A 22,281-nucleotide genomic window follows, 5' to 3' on the forward strand; every position below is an offset into this window, starting at 1 on the left:
CTTCCATAAACTTGAAGTCATCCAAAACTCTGCTGCCTGCATTCTAACACAGACCTGCTCATCTGCCATCCCAGTGCTCACCGGCCTACATTGGTAAAGCAATGCCTTGATTTTAAAATTCTCATCCTTGTTTTCAAATCCCTCCATGGCCTCACCCTTCCTGATATCTGTAATCTCCTCCAGCCCCACAACCCTCCAAGAAATCTGCACTCATTTAATTTTAGTCTCTTAGCCCCTAAATTTTCTTTGCCAATTATCCTAAATCTGTGACCTCTGGTTACTGATTCCCTAGCCAGTGGAAAAAGTTTCTCCCTATTTACTCTGTCAAAACAGCTCATAATTTTGAACATCTCTATTAAAGCACCCCACAACTTTCTCTTCTCCATGGAAAATAATCTGAGCTTCTCTAGTGTCCCACATAACTGAAGGTACTTATCTTTGGTAACTTCCCGGTAAATCTCCTCTGCATAATAAAGCCTTGATGGCCTTCCTAAAGAATGGTGCCCAGAATTGCACACAATGCTCCAGTGAAATGCAGTTATGATTTATATTCAGTAGGTATGCAACACGTTTTTGATTATTTTTTTCTTGGAACATTATAAACTGTCTAAACAAAGACAACAATAGCTCAGAATTAATGTATATTTAAGAGTGCACTGCGACTGAAAACATACATCAATGAGTAATGAGCCTAGCACATACCTAAACAAGAGGAAAGAATGCACTACAATCTATAAGTGATGAAATTCAGTTTTAAACAGTTATTCTCAAAGATCATGAATGACTAACCTACCAGCATCTGTGGGAAGAGGGATGTTTCAGTTAGCATATTTCTATATTCAGCTTTAACAAGTTTTGTATAAAAGATGCATTTCCTTTGTTGTAATTAAGAATGTGAGTGGTGTACTTAAATTCCTAACTATTTTTTGGTGAGGAATTTGAAATGACTGAAGGTGATTCATTTGCCTTTATGCTACAACTCTGACTACACATTCTGATGGCATTATCTCTCAACACCCTCCCACACTATAGCACCACTCAGCTGATGACATGTGGTCCAACCTTAAAGGAAGTGTCAGGTGGCTGAAGATTTATGAAACTAATAATTAATGTTAATATTAAAAAGGTGTTCTATGAATGAAGTAAGACTTCAAGAGGACATAGGCAGGCTGGTGGAATGGGTGGGCATGTGGCAGATGAAATTTAGTGCAGAGACATGTGAACTAATGCACTTTGGTAGGGAGAATGAGGAAAGACGATATAAAATAAAGGTCTGATGGCTCTCCGCTTCTTCCTCGAACAGAAGCCCAAACAATCCCCACCCACCACTACTCTCCTCCGTCTGGCTGAACTTGTTCTCTCACTGAACAATTTCTCCTTAAACTCCTCTCACTTTCTCCAAATAAAAGGTGTGGCTATGGGTACCCACATGGGCCTCAGCTATGCCTGTCTCTTTATGGGGTATCTGGAACATTCCTTGTTCCAGTCCTACTCCGGCCCCCTCCCACAGCTCTTTCTCCGGTACATCGATGATTGCTTCGGTGCGGCTTCATGCTCTCGTCTGGACCTGGAAAAATTTATTAATTTCGCATCCAATTTCCACCTCTCCATCATTTTCACATGGTCCATCTCTGACACTTCCCTTCCCTTCCTTGACCTGTCTGTCTCAATTTCTGGTGATAGACTGTCCACCAATATCCATTACAAGCCTACCGACTGCCACAGCTACCTCGACTACAGCTCCTCACACCCCGCTTCCTGTAAGGACTCCATCCCATTCTCTCAGTTCCTTCGCCTCCGTCGCATCTGTTCTGATGATGCCACTTTCAAAAACAGTTCCTCTGACATGCCTTCCTTCTTCCTTAACCAAGGTTTTCCACCCACAGTGGTTGACAGGGCCCTCAACCATGTCCAGCTCATCTCCCATGCATCCGCCCTCACACCTTCCTCTCCCTCCCAGAAGCATGATAGGGTCCCCCTCATCCTCACTTATCACCCCACCAGCCTCTGCATTCAAAGGATCATCCTCCACCATTTCTGCCAACTCCAGCATGATGCCACCACCAAACACATCTTCCCTTCACCCCCACTGGCGGCATTCCGCATGGATCGTTCCCTCCGGGACACCCTAGTCCACTCCTCCATCATCCCCTACACCTCAACCCCCTCCCACGGCACCTGCCCATGCAACCGCAGAAGGTGCAACACCTGTCCCTTTACTTCCCCTCTCCTCACCGTCCAAGGGCCCAAACGCTCCTTTCAAGTGAAGCAGCATTTCACTTGCACTTCCCTCAATTTAGTCTACTGCATTCGCTGCTCCCAATGCGGTTTCCTCTACATTGGAGAGACCAAACGCAGACTGGGTGACCGCTTTGCGGAACACCTTCGGTCTGTCCGCAAGCATGACCCAGACCTCCCTGTCACTTGCCATTTCAACACTCCACCCTGCTCTCATGCCCACATGTCCGTCCTTGGCCTGCTGCATTGTTCCAGTGAAGCTCAACGCAAACTGGAGGAACAGAACCTCATCTTCCGACTAGGCACTTTACAGCCTTCCAGACTGAATATTGAGTTCAACAATATTAGATCATGAACTCTCTCCTCCATCCCCACTCCCTTTCCGATCCCCCTTTTTTCCAATAACTTATATAGATTTTTCTTTTCCCGCCTATTTCCATTATTTTTAAATGTATTTCCATCCATTGTTTTATCTCTGCCTTTTAGCCTATTTCAATCCCTTCTCCCCACCCCACCCCCACTAGGGCTATCTGTACCTTTATTATCACATTAGATAATATCACCAGCTTCAATACCTCTTTGTCCTTTTGTCAATGACATCTCTTGGTTATCTCCACCTATCACTCGCCCTCTATCCAGCTCTACCTGTCCCAACCCCCACCTTAAACCAGCTTATATTTCACCTCTTTTCTATTTCTCCTTAGTTCTGTTGAAGAGTCATACAGACTTGAAACGTTAACTGTGTTCCTCTCCGCAGATGCTGTCAGACCTGCTGAGTTTTTCTAGGTATTTTTGTTTTTATTTTTAATATTTCTACACCATTTAAAAAATACTGCTTTTTATTCTTCCCAAAGTGAAGAACTTCATATTTCCCCACATTATGCTCCATCTGCCACCCTCTTGCCACTCATTTGTCCTATCAACCTTCTGCATACTCTTTGTGTCCACCTCACCATTTATATTCCCATGCAGCCTTGTATCATCCACAAACTTGCATAAAATGCACACGGTCCTTTCATTTAAGACATCAGCCAGAGTTTTCCGGCCCACCCGCAGCAGGATTCCCCACAGTGATGCAGTGGGCCATTCAAAATTCTATTCACTTCGGCAGGATCGGGAGGTCCTGCTGGCAGGAGGGACCAGAAAATCCCACCCATCAATACAAATTGTAAATAAATGAGGGTCCAACACTGATCCTTGTGGAACCCCCTAGTTACACTCTGCCAACCTGAAAATTATATGTTTATTCCTACTGTCTGCTTTCCATATTTTAACCAAGTCTCTATTCAGTTTAAAATAACACTCCCAACCCCATGAGACTTAATTTTGTACAACGCCTTTTCATGTGGCACCTTATCGAGTTATCTGACACTAGACAATGAATGATGCTCCGAGATAAAAACAAAGAATTACTGCAGGTGCTGGAAATCCAAAACAAAAACAGAATTACCTGGAAAAACTCAGCAGGTCTGGCAGCATCGGCGGAGAAGAAAAGAGTTGACGTTTCGAGTCCTCATGAGGACTCGAAACGTCAACTCTTTTCTTCTCCGCCGATGCTGCCAGACCTGCTGAGTTTTTCCAATGAATGATGCTCGTCTGATAATCAAAAACTTGATCAAAGAAGTAGGTTTTAAGGAGTACATTAAAGAAGGAAAACAAGGTAGAGGGCTGGAGAGGTATAGGAGGGTATTCCAGAGCTTATGCCTAGACAGCTGAAGGCACAGCCACCAATGCTGGAGCAATTGAAATTGGGGGTACTCAAGAGCCCAGAGTTAGATGAACGCAGATATGCTTGTCTGATACTCTCTGGAGAATAGCTTGTCTGACACTACTGGAGAATAACACTTGTCTGATACTAAACAGAGGATTATGTCTGCCTGATGCTACACAGAGATTAATGTTTATCTGATACTTGAGTGAATTAACTGTCAGACGTTTATTTAAATTGCATTTTACCCATGTTAAAAAAATATTATTTGGTGTTCAGTCATTCATGAAGGCATTCTTGTTTTTTGACATCCACTCTTCAAAGGATTGTGCCTTAGGATTTAACATTAATGTTAGATCCTTGTTGCGATGAGGTTGTTTCATATAAAACTGGAACATTTTGGTAAGTTCTTGCACTCCTGGAAAATTCTGCTCCTCATAATCCTTAGCTGATATCTGAAATAATAATGGAAGTTTGTTACCTATGTTCAAATCCATCATGTATACCAATGCAAGAAATGCTGTGCTGTACTTAAAACTGATGTTAAATTAATACTGCACAATGCTGGATTTGATCATTAATAAGAACAAGAACCTCTCATTAAAGGAAAAAAAAACTGCATTTAAAATCTGACCGAAATCAAGACTGTATTTTTATAAATCAATTTAATTTATGTCAAGAATGTTTTTAAGAAAAATCAATCAGTTCTTGAATGTCCTGTGATTCAGTAGGATAATGTAAAGCAGCTTTTCAGGTCTTCATTGTGACACACACATCCCAGATCTGTTGATAAAATCTAGCATTTATCTGAAGGAGGATTGCATCAAACTATTGTACCCAATCTGGGTCTGGGTTACACAACAGAGCAATCAGCAGCTATTTGAATCAAGCTACTTATGTGATTGTAGTTCAAATTACACGATTTACCATTGCTTTGAAGGAACGCAAATTGCAAAGATAAAGGCCATGAAATTGAACGGGGCCCGAAAATGGCCAGCAAACTTTGTGCTCTCTGCTTGTTTAAAGTACAGTAGTGTGCAGCCAGCGCTAAGAGCACTGTTGAATGGCTGCACACCTGAATAGGGAGATCAAAACAGTGAGAGGCTAGCAAGAGTTAAAGCTTAACCGCCACTACTTAAAGCCAATATCCCAACAACTGGACCACTAGAGCCTCAAACCCTGCTCAATGTGCCACACGTCCATTCACCAATCAACAATGTCTACCAATCACAGCTCATAGCTAGCATGCATAGCTTCACCTCACGCTCATACAGTTTGCACTGCTGCACATCTCACACCCACATCTTACAGCTTGCACACACTGCCAGCTACTCAACCATGACAGCACATAACATTGCCCCACACCTCACTGACACACTTCCCTCTGTCCAGCAGGACCAGATGGCATGTAAGCAGAGGCAGCAGCACCTAACCTGGGAAGGCAGGAGGGGCCATGAGTGAGGCTGTGGCCAGCAGCAGGGTTGAAGCCAAAGATGACTGTACCCTAATATCTAATCCTCCTTTTCTCATCTCACTTGGCCCTCATCCCACAATCTCTTCCAGTCTAAAATTGGAGATGGTGTAAGCATGCACCTCTTGCTTTCCCCATTCCCTCTTCCCTTACCACAATCCTACCCATGTGCTTTCCTCCTTTCAAATACCCAAGAACTACAGCCTGGCCTGACAAGAGATGGAGCACAAGAAAGAAAACAGTGATAATGAAGAAACACCATAACTTACTCACACACTTGCAGCCACCAGCTCAGATACTGACACTGCGTGAACTTGAGAGTATAGTTCAGAGGTGGTATCTGTAACTGGTGACACAGGTCACAAATAGCCTGCAGCCAAGGCAGGGGACAAGGATAGCACAGGTACCAGCTCAATGGAGTGCAAGTTGCACATGAGTTTTACTGCAGAGGATTCAGGTCAAGATTTTGATAAGCCTACAGGTGAAGTTTGATGGGTATGCGCAATGAAATGCTCGGTGTATTGGGAGGCCAATCAGATATCTTGTGTTCAATGCGATGGAGAATGGGGAAATCAGGCACCAATTTGGCATAGAGCTTTGTGCAAAGCTGGGAGCTCATGCTTTCCAGTATAGAGGTGGTGGCTGATTGTACACTGTGGCTTGCCATACTCATGAGGCTTCTGATGCCATTATATGTAAATAAATGCTTCATAAACAGCACAGATTAATTAAAATATCAGTCTGCAACTTTGCACAGGACATTGACAACTGGCTGGATCATTATGGCTTTGAATATTCCTGTATCTGCTTCTATGGAGATAAAGGGAGATTTAAGTGGGAATTGGCAATTCTTCCAGTCTCAATGGCAAAATTATGAGATTGCCACAGGGTTGGACAAGAAACCTGAACAGATAAGAGTAGCAACTCTGTTATCAGTGATGGGAAACGAGTGCTACAAGCTGCATTGCACTGCAGACCTCACTGAGGAGCAAAATAGCCAGAGTTGTGAAATTTTGGAGGTCTTGCAGACCCACTTTGAGCTCTCTACTAATGTTATTTATGAACGGCGTGTGTATAATATTAGAGCTGAGGAAGAGAGGGAGAGCATTGGTTAATACGTGACTGCATTGAGATGTCTAGCTGAATCTTGAGAGTTTGGGCAACTGAAGATGATCTCATCAGAGAAAAGATTGTTTTAGGAACAAGAGATCTTGTTGTGACAGCACATCTGTTGAGGCAAAGAAACTTAATTTCAAGAAAGCTATTGACATGCGCAGAACCTCTGATGTAACTACTCATCAGCTGAAGAGTATTCAAATACAATAACTATCACTAGAAAAAAAGTACTAGGTAAACTAATGGGGCTAAAGGCTGATAAGTCCCCTGGACCTGATGGGTTGCATCCTAGGATATTAAAGGAAGTAGCTACTAGTAGCTACTAGATAGTGGATGTACTGGTAGTAATCTTCCAAGAATCCTTAGATTCTGGAAAAGTCCCAGAGGATTGGAGAATGGCCAATGTAACACCCTTATTCAAAAAGGGAGGAAGGCAAAAAACAGGTAACTATAGGACAGTTAGCTTAACATCTGTCATTGGGAAAAGGTTGGAGTCTATTATAAAGGATGTAACAGCAGAACATTTAGAAATCCATAATCTAATCAAGCAGAGTCAGCATGGTTTCATGAAGGGGAAATCTTTTCAAACAAATTTATTAGAATTCTTTGAGGAGGTAACAAGCAGGATAGATAAAGGGGAACCAGTAGGTGTAATATATTTGGATTTCCAAAAGGTGCTCAATAAGGTACCGCACATAAGGCTATTTAATAAGATAAGAGCCCATGATTTTGGGGGTAGTATATTAACATGGATAGAGGATTGGCTAATTTATAGAAGACAGACAGTTGGGATAAGGGGGGCATTTTCAGGTTGGCAACCTGTAACTAGTGGAGTGCCACAGAGATCAGTGCTGGGGCCTCAATTATTTACAATATATATTAATGACTTAGATGATGGAAGTGAATGTACTATTGCCAAGTTCGTGGATGACACAAAAATAGGTGGGAAGGCAATGGTGAGGGTGACACAAGGAGTCTACAGAGGGATATAGACAGGTTAAATGAGTGGGCAAAAACTTGGCAGATGGAATTTAGTGTGGGAAAATCTGAGGCTATGCACTTTGGCAGAAAGAATAGAGGAGCTGAATATTGTTTAAATGGAAAAAGACTACAGAAGGCTGCAGCACAGAAGGATTTGGGGTTCCTTATGCATGAATCCCAAAAAGCTAACAAACAAGTTCAACAGATAATAGGTAAGGCAAATAGAATATTGGCCTTTATTTCAAAGGGAATGGAGTACAAAAATAGGGAAGTCTTGCTAAAACTATACAAGGCACTGGTTAGACCACACCTAGAATACTGTAAACAATTTTGGTCCCCTTATCTAAGGAAAGATATACTGGCATTGCAGGCAGTCCAGAGAAGGTTCACTGGGTTGATCCAGGGTATGGAGGGATTTCCTTATGAGGAGAGGTTGAATAGTTTGGGCCTGTACTCATTGGAGTTTAGAAGAATGAAAGGCGACCTTATTGAAACATATAAGATTCTTAGGAAGCTTGACAGGGTAGATGCTGAGAGGTTGTTTCCCCTTGTGGGAGAGTCTAGGACCAGAGGGCATAATCTCAGAGTAAGGGGGCGCCTATTTAAAACAGAAATGAGGAGGAATTTCTTCTCTCAGAGGGTAGTCAATCTGTGGAATTCTTTAACGCAGAGGGCTGTAGAGGCTGGATTGTTAAGTATATTCAAGGCTGAAAAAGACAGATTTTTAATCAGTAAGGGAATCAAGGATTATGGGGACAAGGCAGGAAAGTGGAGTTGAGGATTATCAGATCAGCTATCATTGACTGGCAGAGCAGACTTGATGGCTGAATGGCCTACTTTTGCTCCTACGCCTTATGGTCTATTCATGGGAGGACCGACATGCTTTGCACTGCTGAGAGGCAGTCCAAGCCTCCTAGACTCAAGTCAATGGAGGAAAGAAAGGGCAATTTACAGAAGGGCCAGGAGAAAGATCAAGGCCAGTACTGGATGTAAATACCGTGGAGGAAGGACACTACAAGAAGGAAAAGGAAGCATGTCCAGCTTGGGGAAGACAGTGCTCTAACTGCAAGAAACTGAACCACTTTACGTACAAGCGTTTTGCGGGAAAGAAGAAATGCAAGCCTATAAAGGTGGTTGCTGGAAAGATGTTTGGTGATGATTCTGACAAATCACTCTACACCCTAGAAAGGGTTGGCCCTATAAAGTTTTGAAGTAGAAAATGGTTTGTTATTGTTGAAATGATGACCGCAGAAGGAAGGCATCAAGAGATTGTGAAGTTTTAAACAGACACTGGTGCTACATATAATATCATGAGCTTCACAGACTTGTGTGAAGTTGCTCATGAGGTGACCCTGTCAAAGGTGAAGTTGAGGATCTAGGATGACAAGGTGCTTACCCCGAAGGGGATAAACTGAGAGTCCAGTACAAGGAAGGAAGGAGATCAGCAGTTCCAGGTAGTGGGTACGAAGCAAAATCTCCTAATCTCAGCTGAAACAAGTCAAAAACTTGGACTGGTAACCCTTCGCATACCAAAAGAGAGTTGCAGCGTTTTGCATGACACCAAGCCATTGACCACTGAAGGGATGCTGACAGACAAGGATCTTGTTCAGATCAACAAGCTACACAACAAGATGCAACTTTCCAAGTGTTACTGGAAGTTGTGATGAAAGGATGGCTTGAAACCGTCATGGTCGTACCTGTTGTTGTAAGAGAGTATTTGGGCATACAGATATGAACTGATCGCACAAGATGGCATCTTGAACAAAGAGACTAGGGTCATTATCCCTAGAGAGATGAGAAAAGAGATACTAAAGCGCGTCCATGCAAGCCATCAAGGAATCGAGTCCAGCCTGAGGAAGGAAAGCTGTACTGGTCAAACACAAGCAATGAGATGAAGGAACACATCAGCCAATGCAATGCTTGTAATTAAAGTAACATTCGCGCCACCCAAGTGCCAGGCAACGATCATCTCCAATAAGAGAGAATCTAACCATCGCCCCTTCACATTTAATGGGATTACCATTGCTGAGTCCCCCACTATCAACATCCTGGGGGTTACCATTGACCAGAACCTGAACTGGACTAGCCATATAAATACTGTGGCTACAAGAGCAGGTCAGACGCTAGGAATCCTGCTGTGAGTAACTCACCTCCTGACTCCCCAAAGCCTGTCCACCATCAACAAGGCACAAGTCAGGAGTGCGATGGAATATTCCCCACTTGCCTGGATGAGTGCAGCTCCAACAATACTCAAGAAGCTCGATATCATCTAGGCAAAGCAGCCTGTTTGATTGGCACCCCTTCCACAAACATTCACTCCCTCCACTACCAACGAACAGTGGCAGCGGTGTATACCATCTACAAGATGCACTGCAGAAACTCGCCAAGGCTCCTTAGGCAGCACTTTCCAAACCCACAACCGTTTCCATCTAGAAGGACAAGGGCAGCAGATACATAGGAACATCACCACCTCCAAGCCACTCACCATCCTGACTTGGAAATATATTGCCATTCCTTCACTGTCGCTGGGTCAAAATCCTGGAACTCCCTCTTTAACAGCACTGTGGGTGTTCCTACACCACATGGATTGTAGCAGTTTAAGAAGGCAGCTCACCACCACCTTCTCAAGGGCAATTAGGGATGGGCGATAAATGCTGGCCTAGCCAGCGATGCCCACATACCGTAAACGAATAAACCCATCAAGCTCAGCAAGCTCATGACATCCTAGACAGTCCGTGGGTGAAGCTTGGAGTAGACCTCTTCACTCTCACTGGTACTGATTATCTTGTCACAATCAATTACTATTCAGACTACTGGGAGTTAGACCAGCTGACATCAATGACTACTTGTGAGATCATAGAACACCTGAAAGCACACTTCAGCTGTGATGGCACTCCCGACATTGTGATCAGTGACAATGGCCCTCAATTCAAAAGTGAAGAATTCAGACACTTCATGAGCGATTGGGAAATTCAGCACTACACATCGTCTCCACACTATCCCCAGTCAAATGGAAAGGCTGAGGCAGCAGTGAAAATTTCCAATGGGATCATCAAAAAATTGACTAGATCAAGCACAGATGTGAACAAGGCAATCGTGGAGTAAAAAAGCACACCTACTGTAGGCATGGAAAGTATTCTAGTCCGGACACTAATGTCATGCCACACCCAGACTATTATACCAATAGCTAAAAATCTACTGTCCTCCTATGCATTACAAGGATTTCTGAGATGCTGCCATGGAGGAGTGGCAATGGCAACATGAAGTACAAACTTGCTGTCCACTTTCAGTGTAACAGCACTCGTCCTCCCACCACTGTCACTCAGCTAGTGCACTCGCTGAGTGACAATCTGACAGCCAGCCCAGACTGCTGCAGCCCATGCCAAGATTGTGCAGTCCAAAAGATGGACATTTCAAGACCAGAGCTGTTGAGATCGTCTTCCAGCCATGCTTCAGCCTCAGGGGTAGCGCTTCGTAGGAGCATTAAGACAAGCAAAGGAACATGGAACACAGACAATAAAGGAATGCATAACGATGATTAGAGGGCTTTGGTATGTAATACAGCATGGATTTATAAATTTAGTTTATTTCTTTTACAGACAGGAGGGGGTTTAAGTTAAACAGCCCTGACATCTTCCCTCACCACCCATCTGTGAACAGAAGAGTGTTTTTTGATTTTTGACTTCCCCTTTTATAAGCAGTGGTGCATTTTCCCCAACCCCTCAGTTTTGGAGTGATCCAATCCTCTATTAATAACCCCACAGCAAACTCGAGATAGGGTAGAATCAGAGGGTTAGTTTATTTTACACACACTCAAAACGTGGGGAGGGGCTGTTGCTACGCAACCCCGGTACATTCACATAATAAAAGAGGGATAAGGGAATGAAAGAGATACAGGGTAAAGACCACTGACAAAGTAAGAATTATTGTTTCACGTAGGTCCAGAGTCCAGAATCAAAAGTCCAATGGTGTATTCCTTCAGCGAGGTTAGCGGCTGAAGATGATGTGGAGTAATCCAATTTTCCAGCAGCGCTGACTTCCACAATGGGAGAAGCACGTAGAGGTGAATTAGTCATGTAGTAGGCGCTATTACAGAAGGTTAGCCCTTCCAGTAGAAACAGTGTAGATGAGGGCCAGACAATTTAAACCTGGAAAGAGCTCTGGTTCTACAGCTGCTTGGTTGATGGAAGATGGCAGACTGCCTTTGTTCAGCTCCACAAGGCAATATTACAGATTCTAGCAATTTGGGTGGGGGTTGGGGTCATGTGACGTGACTCTCTCTTCTTCCCCTTGGCTCAGGCAAAGAATTTATATTCCTGGTCTGGATTTTTGAGATGGTTAATGTTTCATCCATTAATAAGTTTAACAGAGATTACAGGGTCCCTTTGTCCTTGTAGATATATTGTCTCTGTTGGTCAGAGCTCTGCCTTAGAAACATAAAGGGTCTTTGTGTATTTTCTTAGAATTTGATTTCTGCCGTCACAGGGGGCATTGGTGCCTCTTTAGAGATAACGAGGCCCCTTCTGTTTTCTGAAGGCTAGACATTCCTTTTGTGAGAGTCATAGCAAATGAGGCTTCAGTCAGGGTAAAGCCTTTGTCCATTAAAAAAAATTATAAAGTAGCCAGCATGATATATATATATATATATATATATATATTTTTGTTTTTCCCTTCATGTCTCCTGAGCATGACAATAATATAGCATGGATTTATAAATTCGGTTTGAAATGTTTATTTTCTGATGACTCTTATGTTCGTATTGTAGCCAAGCGGACACTGTGATAGTAACAGAGCGAAGGTGTAGATGAATGAGGAATTGGGATTGTGGTTACTGGTATCGCAGACAGATGCGTTCATCATGGACAGCCAGTCAAGAATTCTGTTATGGTCCATGTCCAACACTACCTCCACCACCACTACTACAGAACTTGTGGTAAGGACTGTGTCCTCAAGATGGTGAGGTGATGCAGCATGCAGCAGACCACCACAAATCTTGACAACCACTCCGTTGCATACTCCAGAGCGGTCCAGGTAGCAGAAGCATTAACCACACCAATGATCTGCTGTTATCACATTTTATGTGGCAGCATGACTTTCATTGTATGCCTGCAGTCCATACATGAGTGGGTTGCACACAGCACTCTCTCAGTTACTGCACTGGAGTGTCAGCTGTGATCTTTTTTGTGCTCAAGTCTCTGGAGTGGGACTTAAACACATAACCTTCTGATTCAGAGGCAAGACAGCTACCAACTGAGCTACGGCTGACACTAGCAAATTGTCATTTGCAACAATGGTAAATTAACTCTGGACAGGAAGGCAATACAGTTTTCACATTGCTGGCCTTGATATTGGGAGTTGATGTTCTAAAACGTTTCCTTCAAGAAGTGATAGCATGTATACTGAAGTCCACAATTCCTCACGTGGATCCTAACCCTGCCAGAAGTAAGAGATATGGGAATAATGTGTGCTAGATATTTCTCTAGGGAGCAAGGATCAGTCAACATAGTCCAGAAGTGATAGTGGGGGCTCAATTCAATAGCACATGAAAATGGGTACTTGATCACAAAGCACGCAGCATGCCAACTTCATGCTATCAGCTCATTTAAATGATTTCAGCATCCAGCCTGCACTAACCACACAGCTGATTGACTGCACACATCAACAGAGTGCAAATATCATGAGCGGTTAGCACCACTTCTAACTCACTTAAAAGGTTAGTGTGCAAAATTAAAGCACATGGGGGTAATATATTAGAGCAGATTGAGAATTGGTTAGCAGGCACAGGAAATAGAGAGTAGGAGTAAATGGGTCTTTTTCGGAGTGGCAGGCGGTGATTCATGGTGTATCGCAGGGATCAGTGCTTGGGCCCCAGTTATTCACAATATATATCAATGATTTGGATGAGGGAGCCAAATGTAATATTTATAAATTTGCTGATGACATGAAACTTGGTGGGAATGTGAGTGTTCAAGAGGATGTCAAGAGGTTTCAAGGTGATTTAGACAAGTTGAGTGAATGGACAAATACATGGTAGATGCAGTACAACGTGGATAAGTGTGAAGTTATCCACTTCGATAGGAAAAACAAAATGACAGAGTATTATTTAAATGGTGACAGATTGGGAAATATTGGTGTACAAAAGGACCTGGGTGTCCTTGTACACCAATCGCTGAAAGCAAGCATGCAGGTGCAGCAAGCAGTTGAGAAGGCAAATGGCCTTCATTGCAAGTGGACTTAATTACAGGAGCAAGGGTATCTTATTGCAGCTGTACAGGGCCTTGGTGAGACCAAGCCTGGGCTATTGTGTACAGTTTTGGTCTCCTTACCTAAGAAAGGATATACTTGCCATGGAGGGAGTGCAGTGAAGGTTCACCAGACTGATTCCTGGGATGGCAGGATTGTTGTATGAGGAGAGATTGGGCCAACTAGGCCTATATTCGTTGGAGTTTAGAAGAATGAGAGGAGATTTCACTGAAAAGTATACAATTCTGACAGGGCTGGGCAGACTGGATGCAGGGATGATGTTTCCTCTGACTGAGGGGGTCTAGAACAAGGGATCACAGTCTCAGGATATGGTGTAGGCTATTTAGGACTGAGATGAGGAGAAACTTCTTTACACAGAGGGTGGTGAACCTGTGGAACTCCCTACCACTGAAGGCTGTGGAAGCCAAGTCACTGAACATATGTAAGAAGGAAATAGATAGATTTCTGGACTCTAAAGGCACAAAGGGGTATGGGAAGAGAGTGGGAGTATGGTGTTGAGATAGAGGATCAGCCATTGAATGGTGGAGCAGGCTCGAAGGGCCAAATGACCTATCCCTGCTCCTATTTTCTATGTTTCTAAGTGCAGGCTAGCTTTAAGGCGGGATGCAGTGTGGCCAGAGCAGGTGCTGGCAGTGTTGCAGGAAGTGACCCTGAACTGAGAAACATGGTAGAAAGCAGGGTCCAAGGTTTTTGGATGCTTCACTAAAGGCCTTGGTGGAGGATGTGAAAAGGTGGGATGTCCTATAGCCATGGGATTTCAGGAGGCCTTCCAAACACACACTCTGAAGGGAAGGGAAGCAGATAGTCCTGGGGGTCAATACCAGGAGTCAAGCCCCAAGAATTTGGGGGCAGTGCCACAAGAAGTTCAATATTGCATCCAGTTCTGGTCACCATGTTTTAGGCACGATATGAGATGGTGCAGAGGAGATTTACCAGAATGATTCAAGGGATGAGGGAATTTATCTACAAGCTTAAGTTTGAGATGTTGGGGGCTGTTTTCCTTGGAGCAAAGGAGGTGGAGGGGAGATTTGATAGAGGTGTACAAGATTATGATAGGTTTAGCTAAAGCAGGCAAAGCAAAGTTGCTCCGATTAGTTGATGGTACAAGGACTGGGGAACACAGATTTAATGTTTGGGCAACAGAAGATGGGAGTGGGAGTGGAGGGGGGAGAGTGGATGTGAGGTATAACTTTTTTTATGCAGCGAGTGAGAATGACCTGGAACTTGCTGCCCATGAGTCTGGTGGATGCGGAGACAGTCAATGATTTCAAAAGGAAATTGGTGGACACTTGAGGCAAATAAACTTGCAGGGCTACGGGGACAGGGTGGAGAAATGGGTATAACTGGATTGCTCTACACAGAGCTGTTATGAACTAGATGGACCAAATGGTCTCCTTGTGATGTAATGATTCTACAACTCTGTGACCTCAAGCGAGTGTTCAAGGTCAATGATCTATCTTCAAACACTGTTCAATTCACCACATACCCATCACTCACCTATCAACAATCTCTATCAGTCAGGACTTATAACTGATATTCAAATGCTTCACCACACCCTCACACAACAGGGGTGCAGTAAACCTTACACCCACATCTCACAGTTGCACACACACTCCCAGATTTCAATCATGACAACCACATCACCCAAACAGATTGCACGATACTGAGTGGTTAAAAAAGCATAAGGGGTCTTGGGCTTTATAAATAGAGGCATAGAGTACAAAAGGAAGTAGGATATGATGAACCTTTATAAAACACTGGCTCGGCCTCAACCGGAGTATTGCGTCTAATTCTGGGCACCGTACTTGAGGAAGGATATGATGGCATAAGAGCAGAAAAGATTCCCAAGATTGGTTCCAAGGGTTGAGGGATTTTAGTTTTGTGAACAGATTGGAGAAGTTGCAGTTGTTCTCCTTCAAGAAGACTGAGTGGAGATTTGATAGAGATATTCAAAATCATGAGGGGCCTAGTCAGACTGGTTACAAAGAAACTGTTGCCTTTGGTGGAAGGGTGTGGACCAGAGGGCACTGTTTTAAGATGAATAGCAAAGGGACCAACATGAGGAAAAACATTTTTACCTAGTGCATGGTTAGGATCTGGAATACACTGCCTGAGAGGGTGGTAAAGGCAGATTTATCTATGGCTTTCAAATGAGATTTGGATAAGCAATTGCAGGGGAAAAATTTACAGGGCTACAGGGAAGGAGTGGGGCTAGGTGAATTGTTTTAGCAGGAGCCAACACAGCCACTATGGGCCTAATAGCCTCCTTTTGAGCTGTTACCATGTTCTATGATTCTAACAAGCATGCAGCTTAGCTACGGTTGCAGGCTTCCCTAAGCTGTAGGATGCAATTGACTGCATACACATAGGTCTGTGGGCACTGCAAGTCAGCTCTGTCTTATACTGGAACTGAAAGGAATTCTGCTTCCTCAACTTCCAGCTGGCATGCAGTCATAGGCAATGAATTATGTAGGTCATTGCCTCGTATCCTGGTTGCAGTGAGGGATGACCTAATAGGGGTCTTTAAAACCATGAAAGAATTTGATAGATTAGATGTAGAGTGTTTCCACTTTTAGGGAAGAGCTAATCTAGAGCTATCAATATAACATAGTCACCAAGAAATTAAATAGAGAATTCAGAATAAACTTTTTTACCAGAGGAGTGGTAAGAATGTGAAACTCAATACCATAGGAGTTGGTTGAGGCCAACAGTATAGATGCATTTAAGGGGAAGCTAGATAAACTCATGAAGGAGGAAGGAATAGAGAAATGGTATGATAGAGTTACATGAGGAAGGACGAGTGGAGCATAAACGGCAGCATGTATTGTTTGGGTCAAATGGCCTATCTCTGTTCCTATATTCTACATGAAAACCAGACCAACTATTGCCAGCAATCCAGCTAGCTTGTCAGGATGAGACTAAGTCATGCTCAACCAAGTCAACTCTACAAACTCCTCCTTATCTTCTTTTACTATCATCTGGGAGTCGATGCCTAAATTGTTAGAGCTGACCTACAGACTGGTCGAATCTGATATAGTCACACTTATAAAATGATATTTATCAATTAAGATTCCAGACTTGTTCAGCACTCTTCCTGAGTTGGTCTTGTTCCACCAGCAGTTTCAAGGCTTCAGGTCAAGCAAGGTTAAGGAAGCTATCTGATCATCACCTACCAATCACCGCTTCCAACCCCTCAATTAATGAATCAATACCCCTCCAGGTTGAATATCACTTGGAGGAAACTCTGCACAGAGCATAGAACACGCTACTAGTGGGTAATTAATGCCCACCAAGAGTGTCTCAGTAATGGCATCACTGGCCATGTCCTGAAAAGCATAACTGCCAGATCGGACCTGTATCGGATGATAAAAAACCCATGCAAGAAAGTAACCTACTTGACTTCATTTCCATAAATCTACCTAGTGCAGAGATGTCTGTTCTGATAGTACTGATAGTCCTTGTGAAGCCAAACTCTTGTTGTCTCTGTGAGAACATCCTCCATGTGCAGCAGCCCAAAACTGGGGATCCACAAGGATCATCACCAGCAGCAGTACTGTATACCAGCATCAGCAGATTTAGAGTTAATCATCAAATCAGAACAAAGCTCTGTAGCCCTACCATATTGAGTCAAAAATGATAGTGAACAATCAGGCAACTCACAGGAGGAGAAGGCTCTATGAACATCCCTATCCTAGACCACGGTGAGGCCCAGCACATGATGTTTATAAAATAAACACATTTTCTTTTGACCTTGAACACTGGTGTTTGTCTAAATAAGAAACTTCCAAGCTTTTAGTGCTCATGGGCCACAAAACATTCAGCCCATTGAACGTTTAAGTCTGAAGAGTTTGCAAGTGTCTTCAGTCAAGAGTAGATTACCCTAGTTGGCCTCTTTCAGAGCTTCTCACAATCCTAGATACCAGTATCCAACTATTTGGTTCACTCCACGTGGGGCTAAGAATCAACTGAGTGCACTGAACACAGCAAAGGTTATAGCAGTGGTGCTGAAGATCTGTGCACCAGAGCTGCACTTCCCTAGTCAAGCTGTTCCAGTCCAGTTATGATAACTGACACTATGGAAAATTACATAGGAATGTCCTACACACAAAGAAGGATAAAACTAACCCAGTCAATTACTACCCGACCAACCTCCTCTCAGTCATCAGTAAAGTAATAAAAGTAGTTATCAATGTTGACATCAAGGCTGCAGATCAAATGCTCTGGTGGAGATGCTCCTTTTTATTATTGACCAATTAGTTTAGAAATATTTTTTACCAACCTTAGAGTCTCTGATTGTTTTCCCAGTGTGTTGGGACATAACTGCAGCATACTCCTCAATCGTAAGCCTGTCAGTGCTGAGGCCTATCTCTTTCCCAATATACTTTTCAGGGCTTTTCAAGATGGCCAGCACAACTCCACCCAAGTCTTTGACTGACATCCCATCCATTGGAACTCCTCCCATAGGAATGTCTAGGAATTGATTATTCAATCATTTAGAAAGATAGCAACAGAAGGTTTGATAAGAGACAAATTGACAACAGACAAATTCAAAGGCTTCACGGGCGTAGATGAAATCTAACAACACCTAAAAGATAAAAACAAAAAACTGCGGATGCTGGAAATCCAAAACAAAAACAGAAACAGAAATACCTGGAAAAACTCAGCAGGTCTGGCAGCATCGGCGGAGAAGAGTACAGTTGACGTTTCGAGTCCTCATGACCCTTCAACAGTTCTTGTTTTTGTTTTGAACACCTAAAAGATTATTGTTATTTGTCTACTTTTCAACCGTTTTCTTCAATTTTCTTACATGTTCACCAGGATTTAAATTATACATCTTTTTTTAAATATTAGCAGAAATTGAACTGAATGAATCAGCAAATACAATTAATCAATCGTAAAAGTCCTGCTATAAGCAATTTAACTCATTTAACTGTAATATTTTCTTTTATTCATCACTGTTACGTGAAACTTTGTTTGAAACATGACTATCAAGGCTTGGTAAAGTGAAATACTAGAGTCTGTTCTACTTGTTGCTTAATAACTGAATTTCACAGATAGTTATCTTTACCTTGTTTGCATTGACAACCTCTATTATTTCAATATGAATTCTCAATACATCTGAACTGAAAGAATAGAATCAGTATTGGTGTAAATGAACATTAGGAATATAAATCTGCATTAACAAAAAAGTCAGAAAATGTTTGAACCGAAGTTCACATTCAAAATTCAGAAGGCTCATCATTTAAGTTTATATTGTGTAGCTCAAGAGGTAACTGCGCCACAGGTCAGGAATACGTTTCGTTAAATCCCCAGACTGTACTACGTTAGCTGATTTCAGCTAGGCAGTAGTTGGGATTCTAAAACTGGCTTTAGTGCCCCTAAGTGCAGAAAGGAAAACTAGCCAATGTCTAGCTCCTGGTTCCTCTCTAAGCTGCGTAATTTTAGATGCCTGGAAGAATTACTCATATGTCATCATGCCCTCCATAATTTAATAGGCTGTTAAGATTTATTGCCTATACTTGCACAAAAAGAATATCATTTAGGTGAGGTGCAGGAGAGCTGTTGGCTCTCATGGACCATATCCCAAAAAGAATCCGTGGCTTCCAGAGAGTAAGAGGAATACTGGGGAAAAGAAAGAAGTAAATTGTACTTCAAAGTGTCTTTAATCTCCAGAGCAGTAGAGAGAATTTGCTTATAATACCAATCGTACAGCTGTTACAAAACCCATTTTAGCTTTCTAATAACTTACCTAAAACATAACAGCCTTTGTCTGATTTAACAGGTTTAAGCACATCAAGGAAATTTTCAAAGTAGCCAGGCATTCTAACACTTGTCATGGGAGCACCAAGTTCCCTGAAGTAATCTTCGATCTGTCCCTTCCCATCAAAATGTGGCACATCCAGCTTTCCATTGGTCAGCTTTTTTACATTCTCAAGTCCACTGAATACAATGTGCTTCACGCCAAAGTGGCTGGAAATGTCAGCTACTCTTTTACCCTGGCAAAAAAAAAACAGCAAAACATTACTTTGTCAGTAATCCATAAATTAAAATCACTTGTATAGCTCTTTCAATGGTCTGTTCCAGGAGAGTCCCAGGTTCTATCCCTGGTCAGTATTGACTTAGCTGATCACAGTTGCCTTGGTCATGGTGGCTGGATCTGGGACAGAGGGGAAAAAAATAAGCACAGTGCCCATTCCTGGTTGTTTTCCAATTGTCAATCTGGAAGTGTGCATATGTGGGTATCAGGCGAAGTCAGCATCCAATTCAATGAAAGCAAAATACTGCGGCTGCTGGAAATCTGAAACAAACACAGAAAATGCTGGAAAAACTCAGCAGGTCTAGCAGCATCTGTGGCGAGAGAAACAGAGTTAACGTTTCATGTCCATATGACTCTTCTTCTGAGCTGAAGAGAAATGGAAATGTTATGAAATTTATACTGTTTAAGGGGGGTGGAGCAGATGAAGCTAGATAGAAGGTCAGCGATGGGTGCAGACAAAGGAGAGATTGACAAAGATGTCATGAACTAAAGGACAAAGGGAGTGTTAATGGTAGTGGTAAGAGATAATAAAGGTGCTGATAGTGGCATAAAGGTAAAAGAGCAGAATGTGATAATAGCAGAACAAGGGTAGCATTGTGTGAAAGAACAACATGGAACAAGTAACAGATGGCCCTTTTGGGGATGGGGTGGGGGGAGGGGGCAGTGGTGGGGAAAAAAGGCTAGAAAATGGGATAGAAGGGGGGATAAAAAAGGGGATAAAACAGTGAATAAATGAATAAAATAAAAATAAGTGGATAAAAATAAAAATGAATGTAGAAAAAAGGGGATTAAAAAAGGGGTGAGGATAGAGGAGAGAGTTCATGGTCTGAAGTTGTTGAACTCAATGTTAAGTCCGGAAGGCTGTAAGGTGCCTAATCGGAAGATGAGGTGCTGTGTGCGTTGGGCTTCACTGGAACATTGCAGCAGGCCAAGGACGGACATGTGGGCATGAGAGTAGGATGGTGTGTTGAAATGGCAAGCAGCAGGAAGGTCTGGGTAATGCTTGTGGATAGACCAAAGATGCTCCACAAAGCAGTCACCCAATCTACATTTGGTTTCCCCAATGTAGAAGAGAAATTTCTTCCAAGCTCAAGCTGATATCGGTAACCCTGTGGTCCCTCACACGTAGAACTGTTATTTGACTGAATGACCTCACTATATAGAACTGTGCTCCAGCACAACTGAGTGCCTTCAAGAAAGGTCCAAGATAATTGAGAAGGAGGAATTACTCATATAAAGAAGATTCAAAATAATGCTGTGCAACTTCATAACTTAAAAATAATTAACAAATCATGCACTAAATATTTTTATGATAATATATGCTGTGCAAGGAAGGCCCTAGTGCAGTGCAGGCCATGTCCATCCAGGTAGTCACACAGAATCACAGTACAGAAGAGGCCCTTTGGCCCATCGAGTCTGCACTGACATGTGAGAAACACCTGACCTACCTACCTAATCCCATTTACCAGCACTGGGCCCATAGCCTTGAATGTTACGACGTGCCAAGTGCTCATCCAGGTACTTTTTAAAGGATGTGAGGCAACCTGCCTCCACCACCCTCCCAGGCAGTGCATTCCAGACCGTCACCACCCTCTGGGTGAAAAAGTTTTTCCTCATATCCCCCCTAAACCTCCTGCCCCTCACCTTGAACTTATGCTTGAATTTAAGTCACATTAGTCCAACGCAGAGGAGATGGCATGGAAACTACAAAGAAATTATCTTCAGGACAAAATAACAAACACACAAACACTGAGAACACAAACCAATCAGAGTTGTAGGGCTGTCAATAACAGAAAATCTCCTTCAGTACCATGTCATCTCTGGAAACAGCATTTTATACCTCTTAAACAGTGCTCATAGAATCTTTCTTAATTCTTTTTTCACAATATTTTATTTGTTTGCTGAAGCTACCTGAACATGTAATAAATTACATTTCCTATTTAGTGAGTTCCCAATTTCAAATGTGCTATATTGTGAAAAGGCAGGACATATGCCAAAGATTTTCATATGAGAATGAGACAGATCAGAGACTATAATTCATCCCAAATTTCCTTGGAGTTTCTGGCTTCTATCTCTTTTGAATTCCCTCCCTAAACCACTCTGTCCCTCCAACTCCCTCTCTTAAAATCCTTTTCAAAATCCATATCTTTGACAAGCCTACAGTTACTTCTTCTGCCTTCTTGTCTCAGCAGTCATTTTCCTTATGCTCAATTGTTAAGTGCTTTGGTGTGTTCTTTACATTAAAGCCATTATATAAGTGCATATGTTTGTCACTTTTGAAGAGTAGCATTGGCACTCTTCTTTGGAGAAGGCCCAAGATTAAGCTATGGAACAATGCTTGGTAAAATCTAAAGATAAGAAATGTGAGTAAGAGAAAATTAAAAATGTGAGAAAAGATGTGGAACAAAATTTAATTATAGTTCAGTTCAGGGAAGATAGATAATTTTGGATTCTAATTCTATTTTT

General features: G+C 42.6%; 1 protein-coding gene across 1 annotated transcript in view; it reads right to left on the reverse strand.

Moving 5' to 3' along the window:
* Positions 1-4,156: 4,156 nt before the first annotated feature.
* Positions 4,157-22,281, reverse strand: part of LOC144686496 (nmrA-like family domain-containing protein 1) — a 40,380-nt gene continuing 22,255 nt past the window's right edge. The window contains exons 3-5 of the mRNA XM_078551780.1: positions 19,528-19,774; positions 18,058-18,248; positions 4,157-4,401 (exon numbers count right to left, since the gene is read on the reverse strand). Of these exons, the coding sequence (XP_078407906.1) occupies positions 4,222-4,401; positions 18,058-18,248; positions 19,528-19,774 (618 nt within the window). The 3' untranslated portion in view covers positions 4,157-4,221. The remainder of the gene's footprint in view (positions 4,402-18,057; positions 18,249-19,527; positions 19,775-22,281) is intronic.

This window comes from Cetorhinus maximus, chromosome 11 (genome assembly GCF_964194155.1).
Source record: "Cetorhinus maximus chromosome 11, sCetMax3.hap1.1, whole genome shotgun sequence".
Classification (NCBI taxonomy): Eukaryota; Metazoa; Chordata; class Chondrichthyes; order Lamniformes; family Cetorhinidae; genus Cetorhinus; species Cetorhinus maximus.